This window comes from Staurois parvus, unplaced genomic scaffold, assembly GCF_062004578.1.
Source record: "Staurois parvus isolate SC_StPar_1 unplaced genomic scaffold, SC_StPar_1.0 ptg000212l, whole genome shotgun sequence".
NCBI lineage: Eukaryota > Metazoa > Chordata > Amphibia > Anura > Ranidae > Staurois > Staurois parvus.
This window is the reverse complement of record NW_028318008.1, coordinates 770,365-785,793: the sequence shown is the minus strand read 5'-3', so window position 1 is coordinate 785,793 and position 15,429 is coordinate 770,365. Positions and strand designations below refer to the sequence as shown.

Below are 15,429 nucleotides of genomic sequence, written 5' to 3'. Positions count from 1 at the left end.
ATTATGGTGTGGGGTTGTCCCCTTAGTTCCACTGAAGGGAACTCTTAAGGTGATAGCATACCAAGACATTTTGGACAATTTCACGCTCCTGCGTCTTTTTCCCAAGAGGTCCGGCGGTGGTGAGAGTTTACATGACCACATCTGATGTCAATCCACAGTGATATGATGATGAGCGATTTTAGTTTATTTATTTTGTGAGTGGCTTTTCATTTTAAGTAAATACAATTTTGAATATTGGTTACTGTACCCTTGGAGATTGTTTTTATCTTTCCATGGAAATAATATTGGGTGGAGAGGAGTAAGGAGGTTTATGAAGGTATACAAAGCGGTGCCCTTAAGTGAAATCTCAACAAGCAATACATGCCAACCATGAGAGTGGAAGGAATGTGGGTCTGGTGAGTGAACACCCAGAAGGGAGTGTTGTCTCACGAGCATTTGGTGGTGTTGTTTTGGGATGTAAACTGGCAAGAAGATTGGAGCACTTAATGTGGCACTTACTTGATATGATGGACTTATGTTAACAAGGACATTTTTTAATTATTTATACTTTATGTGCATGTTTTTTGGTTTAGTGTTCACGACGCCACTGCGAAAGGTGTTTTTTTTTCACATTAGATATCTTTTGTTTTATATAAGGTGACAGCAGTGATTTGTATTATCATTATTTATTATGAATTTTTTATGATTCAACATTTTAAGAAGGTGATAGAATTATTTATTTAATTTTGGGCACACATGTAGGTTTAAATATTGAATTATTTGAAATACATCATTGCACAAAGGCCTAACCTCAGCCCAATAGAACAGCTTTGGGCTGAATTACAGTGGAGACTGCAAGCCAGGCCTCCTCCCCCCATATCAGTGCCTGACCTGACAAATGTGCTTTCGGAAGAATGGTCCAACCTTCCCATAGACACCCTCCTAAACCTTGTGGACGGCCTTCCCAGAAGAGTTGAGGCTGTTATAGCTGCAAAGGGCGGAGCCAACTCAATATTGGACCCTACGGACTAAGACTGGGGGGCCATTAAAGTTCAAGTGCGTTTAAAGGCAGGTGTCCCAATGCTTTTGGAAATATAATGTGTGTGTATATATATATATATATATATATAAATATATATATATAGGGACTTCAAAAAGTTTTATATATTATATATGTTAAAAAAGTGCGGAGACTTTTTGAAGAACCTACAGTGGGGATCGAAAGTTTGGGCACCCCAGCTAAAAATGTGTATTAATGTGCATAAAGAAGCCAAGGAAAGATGGAAAAATCTCCAAAAGGCATCAAATTACAGATTAGACATTCTTATAATATGTCAACAAAAGTTAGATTTTATTTCCATCATTTACACTTTCAAAATAACAGAAAACAAAAAAATGGCGTCTGCAAAAGTTTGGGCCCCCTGCAGAATGTATAGCATGCACTGCCCCCTTTGCAAAGCTGAGACCTGCCAGTGTCATGGATTGTTCTCAATCATCGTCTGGGAAGACCAGGTGATGTCAATCTCAAAGGTTTTAAATGCCCAGACTCATCTGACCTTGCCCCAACAATCAGCACCATGGGTTATTCTAAGCAGTTGTCTAGAAAACTGAAACTGAAAATAGTTGACGCTCACAAAGCTGGAGAAGGCTATAAGAAGATAGCAAAGCATTTTCAGATGTCAATATCCTCTGTTCGAAATGTAATTAAGAAATGGCAGTCATCAGGAACAGTGGAAGTTAAAGCAAGATCTGGAAGACCAAGAAAAATATCAGACAGAACAGCTCACAGGATTGTGAGAAAAACAATTCAAAACCCACGTTTGACGGCACGATCCCTCCAGAAAGATCTGGCAGACACTGGAGTTGTGGTCACTATTCCACTATAAAGAGATACTTGTACAAATATGGTCTTCATGGAAGAGTCATCAGAAGAAAACCTCTTCTACGTCCTCACCATAAAAATCATCGTTTGAACTTTGCAAATGAACATATAGACAAGCCTGATGTATTTTGGAAACAAGTTCTGTGGACCGATGAGGTTAAAATTGAACTTTTTGGCCGGAATGAGCAAAGGTACGTTTGGAGAAGAAGGGGCACAGAATTGAATGAAAAGAACCTCTGTCCAACTGTGAAGCATGGGGTTGGATCAATCATGCTTTGGGGTTGTCTTGCAGCCAGTGGCACAGGGAACATCTCACGAGTAGAAGGAAAAATGGATTCAATAAAATTTCAGCAAATTTTGGATGGTAACTTGATGCCATCTGTGAAAAAGCTGAAGTTAAAGAGAGGATGGCTTCTACAAATGGATAATGATCCTAAACACACCTGGAAATCCACGGGGGATTACATCAAGAGGCGTAAACGGAAGGTTTTGCCATGGCCTTCACAATCTCCTGACCTCAACATCATTGAAAATCTATGGATAGACCTTAAAAGAGCCGTGCGTGACAGACAGCCCAGAAATCTCAAAGAACTGGAAGACTTTTGTAAGGAAGAATGGGCAAAGATACCTCAAAGAAGAATTGAAAGACTCTTGGCTGGCTACAAAAAGCGTTTACAAGCTGTGATACTTGCCAAAGGGGGCAGTACAAGATATTAACTCTGCAGGGGGCCCAAACTTTTGCAGACGCCATTTTTTTGTTTTCTGTTGTTTTGAAAGTGTAAATGATGGAAATAAAATCTAACTTTTGTTGACATATTATAAGAATGTCTAATCTGTAATCTGATGCCTTTTGGAGATTTTTCCATCTTTCCTTGGCTTCTTTATGCACATTAATACACATTTGTAGCTGGGGTGCCCAAACTTTCCATCCCCACTGTATATATGCTTTATGGTTTTGTAATATCTTTTTGTTGTCAGTGTGGACAGCTAAACATACAATACAGCACATGAAGGATATCTGTGTTAACGCTACAAATACTATAGACATATGTGCTGAATGTCTGACAATTAACAAGACACGCTACTATCTCTGTTGCTTGAAAAGCTGTGCATGCGTCTTCCTCTAATCATATCACACATGAATACTTCTATCCTCTCCAAATTTTTATCTGTCCAAGCACTTGTGGTTGGGTGAGTAATGCAATCCTCTGGGATGGCGCTGGTGTTATTTTGGTGTCTGCACTGTATATGACCTTCCATCAGTATGTACACACTTACATGTCCATGCTGGTCCAGTTCATTGTTTGTGAGCTTGACTTTCTCAAAAGAAACCATTTGCTTCAGTAGCTGCTCCCCAGTGAATGGAGAATCAGGATGCACATATAATCTAAATGATGAAATAAAAAATAAACTGTTAATATTCATTATTTGCTTTTTAATAAAAAGTATTTATTTCAAATTTTAAGACTCATCAAAACCTTTTTACGTGCAGCAAGTAAACATGTTTCTGCAAAAACTGAAATAACAATTACCGGTAACATTTTATCTGAATTCACATTGTGTAGCACATGCAAACGTTTGGGTAACCCTTTTTCACAAATTAAATGTTATACATTTCTACCTGACAAATGTATTTATTCTTCCCTTGGAATAGTTTTCCATTCTTTCATGCAGCATGTTTTTTTTAGTTCAGGATTATTCTTAGTTTGTTTATTGCATTCTGTGTTTGACAGATACAGATAATCAGTAATTGATGATAAATAAATCCAGCAATTCAATAGTAATTGTTCTAAAATTTGCACACATAAAGTTTCAAGCTAAAACTTTGCTTCAGTACTCCCCCCTATCCTTAGCAGCATATACTCATGTTTCCTTTGCCCCACCCTTCTGTTTCAGGAGCTAACCGAAATATCTGGTACTTTCAGGTATGGAGGTGCAAGTGACTTAAAGTGGAGCTCCACCCAAAAAGGGAAGTTCCGCTTTAATGCTTTGTCCCCCCGCTCCCCATTAAGGATTGGCACCTTTGGGGAGCGGATACCTGAATTTGACAAGTACCCGCTCCCACTTCTGGTGCGATCCCTAAGGCGATCGGAAGCGGACGTTGTCCTCCCCCCTCCCTCCCCGTAGTCTTCTGGGACACGTGACAGGTCCCAGAAGACTACGGGGGCCATTCACAAAGCGCAGTGCTTCTCGCGCATGCGCAGTGGGCACCCGGCTGTGAAACGGCAAGCTGTCACAGCCGGGTGCCCAAACTAAGGATGCTGGTGCCGGAGAGAGAAGACGGCCGGTGAAGCCAGCGGTGGTGAGGACCCCACTGGACCGAGGGACAGGTAAGTGTCTGTATTTTAAAAGTCAGCAGCTACAGTTTTTGTTACTGTTGACTTTTATTTTTTTTTATTCAACTGGAACTCAGCTTTATGCTGGACATAGATGGGCAAACATTTGAACGAAAGTTCTTAGGGAGAGAATGTTCTAAGAAAGTTTGTTCAATTTTCTAAATATTAGTAGGGTCAAATCAACTTTCTTTTTCAACCACAATGACAAGGAAATTTGAAGGAACAGGATGGAAATGTTGTAGTGTATGTACAGTGTATGTGTTGTTTTGTTTGGTGAAGTTCATTCATTCCAAAGCCAAATGTTAAAAGCAAGTGAAATCTTTCGAATGACATTCAAATGTTCTGAGAATATTTGTACTACTTTTCTTTTCCTAAGAATTTTAATTCAAAATTCTATCTATGGCCAGCTTTAGCCATGTGGCAGTTCAGGGCCAATCAGGGATGCCACACAGGGCCACAGCCTTGTGTGAGCTACAACTCCAGTGACTTGTACCTCACACAGGGCCTTTGGTTTTCTCCCAGAGGCTGAACGGATCAGTGTGGAAGTGAAAAAAAAAGCAGAGCTCCACCCAAAAGGGGAAGTTCCGCTTTAGTGACTGCTCCCCCGCTCCCCATTAAGGATTGGCACCTTTGGGGAGCGGGTACCCAAATTTGACAGGTACCCACTGTGATTCCTTATGCAATTGGAAGCGGAAGTTGTCCTCCCTCCCCGTAGTCTTCTGACACACGTGACAAGTCCCAGAAGACTACGAGACCATTCAGAAAGCGCAGCACTACTCACGCATGTACAATGCCGGCACTGGGACCACTGGATGGATCGAGGGACAGGTGAGTGGCTGGTTTTTAAAAGTCAGCAGCTAGTTTTTGTAGCTGCTGAGTTTTATTTTTTTACAGTTTCACTGGAACTCCGCTTTAAGGTAAGTATATGCTGCTGTGAAGGGCTGCAGTATGCAAGGGAACATGTTGCTTTGTCTGCATGGTAAAAGCACAGGTTCACCTTCACCACTCCCCATCCATAGGATGTACTTGAATGTGCTTGGATGGGATGGGGGACAGCTTGGTCGTTGCTGAAGATCGCATAACATTCTTTTGGGTCAGTGATTCTGCACAAACTAAAAGTAATCGCTCCTCCCGCCACCTTTACCGGGCCATTCCATGTGATTGGGATGCCCAGTAAGGAATGCATCCGGTGGCAACCCTTTCCTGAAACACAGCGGGAGGAACAGATGTTGTTCTTCCCACTAAGTGATGTCAGAAACCAGAAGTGATGAGGATTTCCTCACTTCTGGCTTCTGTCTGTTGTTTACCGGCCATTGCTGGCTTAGTAAAGCTTCAGATCAAAAAGCTCCAAGTTTGATCCAAAGCTGGCAAGGACAAAGGAGGCATCTGGGGTCTAATACACCCCAGATGTCAGTAATGGGGATCTGTCGCTGCTTGTTGTCATCACAAGAGATTTTTACACACTTGTGATACCAATTAGAGATGAGCGAATCGAACTTGACGAAGTGGAATTCGTTTCGAAGATTAGGAAAAATTCGATTCGCGCCGAATCCGAAAATTAGCAAACTTCGGATGCACGAATCGAATTTTCCCAAAAATGGCGGCGACATGTGTGGCGACGGAGCGGGGATCTCTGGGAAGGCGCGCAGACAAGGCGCGCTGACCCATAATGCATTCATTCATGACATGTGATCGCATTAGCCAATCAGCAGCCAGCCAGCCAGCACTGTGTAATGGTGGAGCTATAAATCGCGGCCATCTTAGAATTCTCCATTAGCCTCCAGTCATTCAAGAGAGACAGACCTGTTTGTATTAGGGACAGAGTTAGGGCCACAGAGACTTTAGGGCCACAGAATCGTTACTCAGGGACACAGAATCGTTACTCAGGGACACAGAATCGTTACTCAGGGACAGACACAGAATTGTTACTCAGGGACAGACACAGAATCGTTACTCAGGGACAGACACAGAATCATTACTCAGGGACAGACACAGAATCGTTACTCAGGGACACAGAATTGTTACTCAGGGACACAGAATTGTTACTCAGGGACACAGAATCGTTACTGAGGGACACAGAATCGTTACTGAGGGACACAGAATTGTTACTCAGGGACACAGAATTGTTACTCAGGGACACAGAATTGTTACTCAGGGACACAGAATCGTTACTGAGGGACACAGAATCGTTACTGAGGGACACAGAATTGTTACTCAGGGACACAGAATCGTTACTGAGGGACACAGAATCGTTACTGAGGGACACAGAATTGTTACTCAGGGACACAGAATTGTTACTCAGGGACACAGAATCGTTACTGAGGGACACAGAATCGTTACTGAGGGACACAGAATTGTTACTCAGGGACACAGAATCGTTACTCAGGGACACAGAATCGTTACTGAGGGACACAAAATTGTTACTGAGGGACACAGAATCGTTACTGAGGGACACAGAATTGTTACTCAGGGACACAGAATTGTTACTGAGGGACACAGAATCGTTACTGAGGGACACAGAATTGTTACTCAGGGACACAGAATTGTTACTCAGGGACACAGAATCGTTACTCAGGGACACAGAATCGTTACTCAGGGACACAGAATCGATATTGAGGGACACAGAATCGTTACTGAGGGACACAGAATTGTTACTCAGGGACGCAGAATTGTTACTCAGGGACACAGAATTGTTACTCAGGGACACAGAATTGTTACTCAGTGACACAGAATTGTTACTCAGGGACACAGAATTGTTACTCAGGGACACAGAATCGTTACTGAGGGACACAGAATCGTTACTCAGGGACACAGAATCGTTACTCAGGGACACAGAATCGTTACTGAGGGACACAGAATCGTTACTCAGGGACACAGAATCGTTACTCAGGGACACAGAATCGTTACTGAGGGACACAGAATCGTTACTCAGGGACACAGAATCGTTACTCAGGGACACAGAATCGTTACTGAGGGACACAGAATCGTTACTCAGGGACACAGAATCGTTACTGAGGGACACAGAATCGTTACTCAGGGACACAGAATCGTTACTCAGGGACACAGAATCGTTACTGAGGGACACAGAATCGTTACTGAGGGACACAGAATCGTTACTGAGGGACACAGAATCGTTACTGAGGGACACAGAATTGTTACTCAGGGGCACAGAATTGTTACTCAGGGACACAGAATCGTTACTTTCTGCTTCACAACCACTATTGTACGTTCAAAGAGTTAAATCCTGTTTTATGTTTGGGGTGCTTATTGAATTAAAGAGTATGTCAGACAACATGCAGAGGAGTGGCAGAGGAGGCAATGTTTCAGGAGCGAGCAGACGTGGCAGCAGAGGAAGGGGTCGAGGCAGCACTAGTCGCAGCCAGAGGCCAGTGCTCCCGGTGTCATCCAGCGGTCGTGTCTCCACCGACAACCCTGCCGTCATCGATTGGTTGGCTCGGTCGTCTTCCTCTTCCCAGGTCACCTCTGACACCTACAGCCAACGGTCGGTGGGTACGTCAGACACAACCGTTAGTTGGCATGGCCCGGGACCAAGCCCACTGAAATCACGTGTCCTCTACCTGCCCCTGTCCTTTGGTGTTCCCTCACCAAGCGAAGTATCGCATGCTGTGGGCTCAGCCCCACTGTACAGTGAGGAAGAGCTAACAGAGGGCGGTCAGGAACGGGGGGAGACATCCGCCTCTTCAGCAGCCAGGCGAAGAAGTAGTGGCGAGGAGAGTGGCTCAGTAGCCGGTCTAGAGACAGGTCTGATGAGGCTGATCGCACTTGGCAGCCTCGTCGTCATCAGGCTATTGCTTCCGCATCATCAGGAGAAGAGGGTGCCAGCTTGCCAGCGAGCAAAACAGTCGGTGGGTTGCCCAGGAGGCAGCAGGGTCGCAGCAGTGTCAGTGGAGGCAAATGGCCACGGAGTAGAGCACCAGCTCCACTGCAGCCTACCACCACGGCCAGTAGTGGTGCCGGTGTGCACGGAGGAAGTAGCAGTCAGCCAGTGAGGAGTATCGGGGGCAAAGTTTCCTACTCGGTGGTGTGGCAATTTTTCGTCAAGCCGCCCGAGGAAGTAAACGTAGCCGTATGTCGACTATGTGGCCAGAAAGTCAAGCGTGGCCAGGGGGCCCATGTTGGGACTACAGCATTGCGGCAGCATATGCAGCGTCGCCATTTGGTGGCCTGGGAAAACCGTGATAAAGATACGGCGGTTCTGCCTGCCCCAGCCCCTGCTCCATCACCCGCTCCGTTACTTGCTCCGTCACCCGACGTCAATCGCCCTCTATCAGCCAGTCAAGGCTCCAACACCTCTGCTGAGGGGAGTTGTCGCTCGTTGGCATCTTCCGCTCGTTCAGATGCTCCTTCTCCTGCTACTCCTCTTCACGGATTCCGTCAGCAGTCTTTCTTGGAATCCGTTTCCAAGAGACAACAGTTTGCGAGCACGCACCCGACGGTGCAGAAGCTGAACGTCCTCCTGTCCAAGTTGCTGGTGCTGCAGTCCCTCCCTTTCCAAGTGGTGGACTCAGCACCTTTCAGAGAAATGATGGCTTGTGCCGCGCCGCGGTGGAGAGTGCCAAGCCGTCATTTCTTCGCCAAAAAGGCAGTGCCAGCCCTGCATTCACATGTAGAAGAGATGGTGGGCCAGTCTTTGAGCATGTCGGTCTCTGCCAAAGTGCACGGCAGCGCCGACGTGTGGAGCTGTAACTACGGTCAGGGACAGTACATGTCATTTACGGCCCACTGGGTGAACGTGGTGCCGGCACAGCCGCACCAGCAACTTGGACAGGTCACGCCGCTTTTGCCTCCACGTTTGCACGTCCTTGGTCCGGCAAAGATGTCCGCCTCTACCACCTCTTCTTCCGCCGTGTCCTCAGCCGCCACCCCCGTGCCAAGTCCCATTACCCGACCGGCATATCACATGTGCAGGGCGCAACGGTGTCACGCTGTGCTGCACCTGGTATGCCTTGGCGAACGTAGTCACACAGGGGAGGAACTTCTGAGTGTAATGAACAGAGAAATCGACAGATGGCTGTCTCCGCGCAAACTGAAAATCGGAACCATGTTGACCGACAACGGAAAGAACATGGTGTCTGCTCTGCGTCAAGGAAGGTTGTGCCATGCGCCATACATGGCTCACGTGTTCAATCTGGTTGTCAAGCGGTTCCTAAAATCCACCATCCCACTGCAAGACATCCTTAAAATGTCACGTAAACTTTGCATGCATTTCAGCCATTCCTACACCGCAAAGCACACCCTCATTGAGCTGCAGCGGCAGAACGGAATTCCACAGCATCGCCTGATCTGCGACGTTGCAACAAGGTGGAATTCAACCCTACATATGTTAGACCGCCTTTACGAACAGCGAAAGGCCATCACCGATTTCCTGATGTTAAAAGCGGATAAAGGTACTCCCCTGTGTAACTTCGATGTCAGTCATTGGCAGCTCATGCGTGACACCTGCGCTTGCTCAGGCCCTTTGAGGAGGCCACGCTATTTGTGAGTCGGCAGGACTATGGGATGAACGACGTCATTCCTCTGTTGCACGTCCTGGAACAAATGCTGTTAACAATGGCTGGTCAGGGTGCGGTAGACGTGGCGCACAGATCTCAACGCCACATGACCCCTGTGGGGGCAGGACAGGAAGAAGAGGAGGAGGTAGAGGAGGACATTTGTGCTCAGGAATTATTGAGTGAAATGGGTGGTTTTTCCACTCAGCGGACAGGAGTGGAGGAGCAGGAGCATCTGGTAGAGGAGGAGGAGGAGGAGACAGAGGACCCAGACGCACCGTGGCAGTATGCTGTGGAGATGGAGGCAGGGAGTCCCTCGCATTCCTTGGCACAAATGGCCCATAGCATGCTCGTTTGCTTGCGTAGCAACAGCCGAATAATAACCATCAGACAGAGGGATGACTTTTGGCTGTCCACCTTGTTGGACCCTCGCTACCGTTCAAAAATGGTGGCCTTTTTCACACCTGCTGAGAGGGAGGCCAAAATAAAGTACTATAAAAACCACCTATGTAGTCAGTTGGTCTCTGCCTTTGTGCGCCAACGTCCATCCTCAGACACTGTGGGCCCTGTGCGCTCGCGTTCCGCTGCCATGGCAGCAGGGGAGGGGTGGGGTGGTAGGAGCAGTGGTAGCTCCACCAGCAGCGGCTGCCTCAGTCTGCAGTCGATGATGAGTAGCTTTCTTCACCAGCGCAGTGAGGAAATTACTAACCAGCCGCAGCAGCAGCAGCAGCATCAGGTGGACCTGGAGCAGGAGCTCAAACAACAGGCTTGGGCCTACTTGGACAGCACCCTGCCAACCGAGGTAGACAATCCCCTTGACTACTGGGCAACGAAACTTGACCTTTGGCCCCAACTAGCTGAATTTGCCCTTGAAAGGCTGTCATGCCCGGCCAGTAGCGTGGCATCGGAGCGCGTGTTTAGTGCGGCAGGAGGTATTGTAACTCCGCGGAGGACACGACAGTCCACCCAAAGTGTGGAGAGACTCACGTTTGTGAAAATGAATCAGGCGTGGATTAGTCTGGATTTCAAACCACCAGTTCCTGACACAACTGACTAAATCCGCCATGAATCATGCCCCAAACATGTTATTATTTTTAACATAGGCCTCTGTATGGCCTTCAATTTAAGCTGCTTACGCTTCGCCACTCTGCCATGGGCCCCTGTACCGCCTCCTCTTGCTGCTGCCAGGTCCAGAGTGTGTCATGGGTCCCTGTACGGCCTCCCATTGCTGCTGACTTCATCGCCAGACTCTGCCATGTGCCACTTTCAGGTCTCCTTACACTGTTGGTGGGTTCCATTTTGTGATAGGGTGCTGTATGGCCTTCCATTGCTGCTGCCTCCACCGCCACCCTGCGCCATGTGCCTCTGTCGTCTGCTCACGCTGCTGACGGCTTCCGCTTTTTAACCTAGGCCTGTGTATGGCTTCCGAATACTGCTGCATCCACCGCCCACCCACTGCTGCTGCCAGGCCCGTAATCTGCCATAGGCCCCTATATACCGCCTCCTCATGCTGCTGCCAGGTCCAGAGTCTCTCATGGGTCCCTGTACGGCCTCCCATTGCTGCTGTCTCCATCGCCACACTCTGCCATGTGCCACTTTCAGGTCTCCTCACACACTGCTGGTGTGTAGAATTTTTTGACATAGGGTGCTGGCAGATTACGGGCCTCCCATAGCTGCTGCCAGGCCCCTAATCTGCCATAGGCCCCTATATACCGCCTCCTCATGCTGCTGCCAGGTCCAGAGTCTCTCATGGGTCCCTGTACGGCCTCCCATTGCTGCTGTCTCCATCGCCACACTCTGCCATGTGCCACTTTCAGGTCTCCTCACACACTGCTGGTGTGTAGAATTTTTTGACATAGGGTGCTGGCAGATTACGGGCCTCCTATAGCTGCTGCCAGGCCCCTAATCTGCCATGGGCCCCTATACCGCCTCCTCATGCTGCTGCCAAGTCCAGAGTCTCTCATGGGTCCCTGTACGGCCTCCCATTGCTGCTGTCTCCATCGCCACACTCTGCCATGTGCCACTTTCAGGTCTCCTCACACTGCTGGTGGGTTCCATTTTGTCATAGGGTGCTGTATGGCCTCCCATTGCTGCTGCCTCCACCGCCACACTGTGGCTCCACACTCTGGTTTTGGCCCCGTGACTGCCCAAATGAGTGAAGTGTGCGGTGATTCTAAGATCGACGGCACTCATCTGCATGTCATACTGACTGACAGTATTATTTCTCTTCCCCAGCAGACTCCAAGGGCATTTAAATTAAAGGTACAGTGTTCTGCACTAATATAAAGGCTCTCTGAAGCCTAGAAACACCCTTTTTATAAGTTAAATTCGCAGCGAATATATTCGCCTCGAATCGAATTTATTCCGCGAATTCGGCGAATCAGCCGAATTGAATTTTTGAATAATTCGCTCATCTCTAATACCAATACAAGTGATGACAAAAATTAAATAAACAGTGTTAAAAGAAAAAAAAATCCAAATAAATAATTTTAAAGTGACCCCCTTCCCACCATGCTTGCGCACAATGGGGAATGCACTTGTCAGTCCCACACACATATGTAAATGGCGATCTGTACACACGTGAGGTATTGCCATGAACATTAGAGTGAGAGCAATGATTCCAGCACAAGACCTCCTATGTAACCCGAAACTGGTAACCTGTAAAGGGTTTTAAAACATTGCCTATGGAGATTTGTAAGTACCGAAGTTTGGTGTGATTCCACGAGACGTGACATATTAGGTGTCTACTTACTTGGGGTAATATCATCTTTATTATTTTACTCAAAAATTAGGTATTATATTGTGTTTTTGGGCATTAGAATTTATTCAAATGTATTTTTTTTAAATTGTGTTTGAAAAACTGCTGCTGTGACATAAAAAAAAACCTCACCATAGGGCCTCTGCTTGAAAAAGATACAGTATACTGTTGAGGGGGGGGGGTCTACTGTTGCTGGCTGCTGGAGGTCTTTTGTTGCTGAAAGGCATCTATTTTGTGGCTGTTGACTGTTGCTGGAGAGATCTATTGTTGCTGGCAGGGGATCTGTTGTTGCTAGGGGTCAATTGTTGCTGGAAGAGATCTACTGTTGCGTTAGGGGTCTGTTGTTGGTGGCTGCTGGAGAGTCTATAGATGCTGGCTGCTGGGAAGTCTGTTGTTGCTGTCGGGGGTCTATTGTTGCCAGGGTCCATTGTTGCTGAGGGGTGGAATCTATTGTTTCTGGGTGAATCTATTATTGCTGTGGGCAGGTTTATTGCTGCTGGCTGAAGGGGGATCTATTTTACTGCTTTTCTTGTTATCATTAACACATTCCATACAAATCACCACAAAATGATACCCGGGTCTGTGTTCTCTAAAAGGGGCGGTACTGGGAGGTGGGTAGAGGGTGAAACCAAGGGACAATGCCAGGAAGAGGGTAGGGAGCAGAGACAAGAAGTGACTGAGAAGGGGGGAGTTCCTGCACCTATTCCCTGGAGTGACAAGTAGGGAGGTATTTGCCTGTCATCTGTAGTGCTTTTTATTGTCTGATGGTGCAAGTGTGTTATTGGTTCCTTTTTGTAAACTCGTTGAGAAGAAAGGATGAGTTTGGTTGCATGGGCATCTTCTGATATTGGATTGATGCAGGATTGGGCCTTTGATGGGCAACATAACTTTTTACCTTTCAACGATTATACTAACATTTTCTTACATTATATGACATACAATAAACAAAAATTGTTGTATAAAAATATAACGCTTAATTAACCGCTTCCTGTCCGCCTATAGGAGTAATACTGCTACAGGAAGGAACGGGTGCGCAAAATCGTATATATATGTGATTTTGCATTTTCTGCGATTTGTGGCCTCGGCTGTAAATCACTGGGTCCCAGCCGGTGATTACTCGGCGGCACCAGGTGATCGAGGAGCATTACAATACAGATCTCTCCTCTGTCAGCTCCTGCACACTGCTTTGCATGGCTCTGCATAGAAGAGCCATGCAAAGCATTGTGCTTGCAGTGAAGCACACACACAGCACACAGTAAAACAACACACAGTAAACCTTTGATCGCCCCTCATGTTAAACCCTTCCTGCCCAGTGCCATTAGTACAGTGTCAGTGCCTTTTATTAATAATGGTCACTGTATTGGTGTCACTGGGGATATCTGTGACATCAAGTCAGTTCCCCCCCCAGTGTCAGAATGCCTGCCGCAGTCCCACAATAAGTCGCTGTAAAAATAAAAAATGAAAAAAATCCCACTATAAATACCGCCATTTGTAAACGCTATAACTTTCATGTAAACCAATTAATTTACACGTATTTGGATTTTTTTTCTTTAGCAAAGACATGTAGCAGAATACATTTTGGCCTAAATTGATCACGAAATTTGATTTTTTAATTTTTTTTACTGGACATGTTTAATAGCAAAACATCAAAAATATTGTTTTCTTCTCGAATTTGAAATTGAAATCGGTCTTTTTTTTATAGCGCAAAAAATAAACACCGCACAAGTGATCAAATACCACCAAAAGAAAGCTCTATTCGTGGGAAAAAAAGAACGTAAGTTTCATTTGGGTGCTGTGTTGAATGACCGCGCAATTGTCAATTATTTTGACAATTGGCTGGCTTATTGGATTGGGTGGCTGGGGGAGTAAGTGAGCTGTGCATAACACCACAAAAAAGTGCGAGAGGGAGTGAAGTTTCCCTAAAATCAATACAGAAATAATACAAATCGTTTTTGCACAGTAAAGAAATCCCTTAGTCCATGTAAAAAAATATCAAAGATTTACTGCAGAAAGGTTTTGCTATTAAATTAAACTGCTGCATGGACCATACAAGCAAAATCCTCTCTTGTATTAAAAGAGGTATAGACTCCAGAGAGAGAGATACAGTCAGGTCCATAAATATTGGGACATGGACACAATTCTAACATTTTTGGCTCTATACACCACAATGGATTTGAAATGAAACAAACAAGATGTGCTTTAACTGCAGACTGTCAGCTTTAATTTGAGGGTATTTACATCCAAATCAGGTGAACGGTGTAGGAATTACAACAGTTTGCATATGTGCCTCCCACTTGTTAAGGGACCAAAAGTAATGGGACAGAATAATAATCATAAATCAAACTTTCACTTTTTAATACTTGGTTGCAAATCCTTTGCAGTCAATGACAGCCTGAAGTGTGGAACGCATAGACATCCCCAGACGCTGGGTTTCATCCCTGGTGATGCTCTGCCAGGCCTTTACTACAACTGTCTTCAGTTCCTGCTTGTTCTTGGGGCATTTTCCCTTCAGTTTTGTCTTCAGCAAGTGAAATGCTCCATCGGATTCAGGTCAGGTGATTGGCCATTGCAGAACATTCCACTTCTTTGGTGTCTTTTGCAGTCTGCTTTGGGTCATTGTCCATCTGCACTGTGAAGCGTCCAATGAGTTGTGAAGCATTTGGCTGAATATGAGCCGATAATATTCCCGAAACACTTCACAATTCATCCGGCTGCTTCTGTCAGCCGTCACATCATCAATAAATACAAGAGAAGCAGTTCCATTGGCAGCCATACATGCCCACGCCATGACACTACCACCACCATGATCACTGATGAGGTGGTATGCTGAGGACCATGAGCAGTTCCTTCTCCATACTCTTCTCTTCCCATCACTCTGGTACAAGTTGATGTCGGTCTCATCTGTCCATAGGATGTTGTTCCAGAACTGTGAAGGCTTTTTTACATGTCGTTTGGCAAACTCTA

The 15,429-nt window shown here is 46.0% G+C and overlaps 1 protein-coding gene across 1 annotated transcript in view; it reads right to left on the bottom strand.

Moving 5' to 3' along the window:
* The window catches only part of TBX20 (T-box transcription factor 20), an 81,157-nt gene that overhangs the window by 29,645 nt on the left and 36,083 nt on the right, over positions 1 to 15,429 (bottom strand). Inside the window, exon 4 of the mRNA XM_089678919.1 lies at positions 3,140 to 3,248. Within this exon, the coding sequence (XP_089535045.1) occupies positions 3,140 to 3,248 (109 nt within the window). The remainder of the gene's footprint in view (positions 1 to 3,139; positions 3,249 to 15,429) is intronic.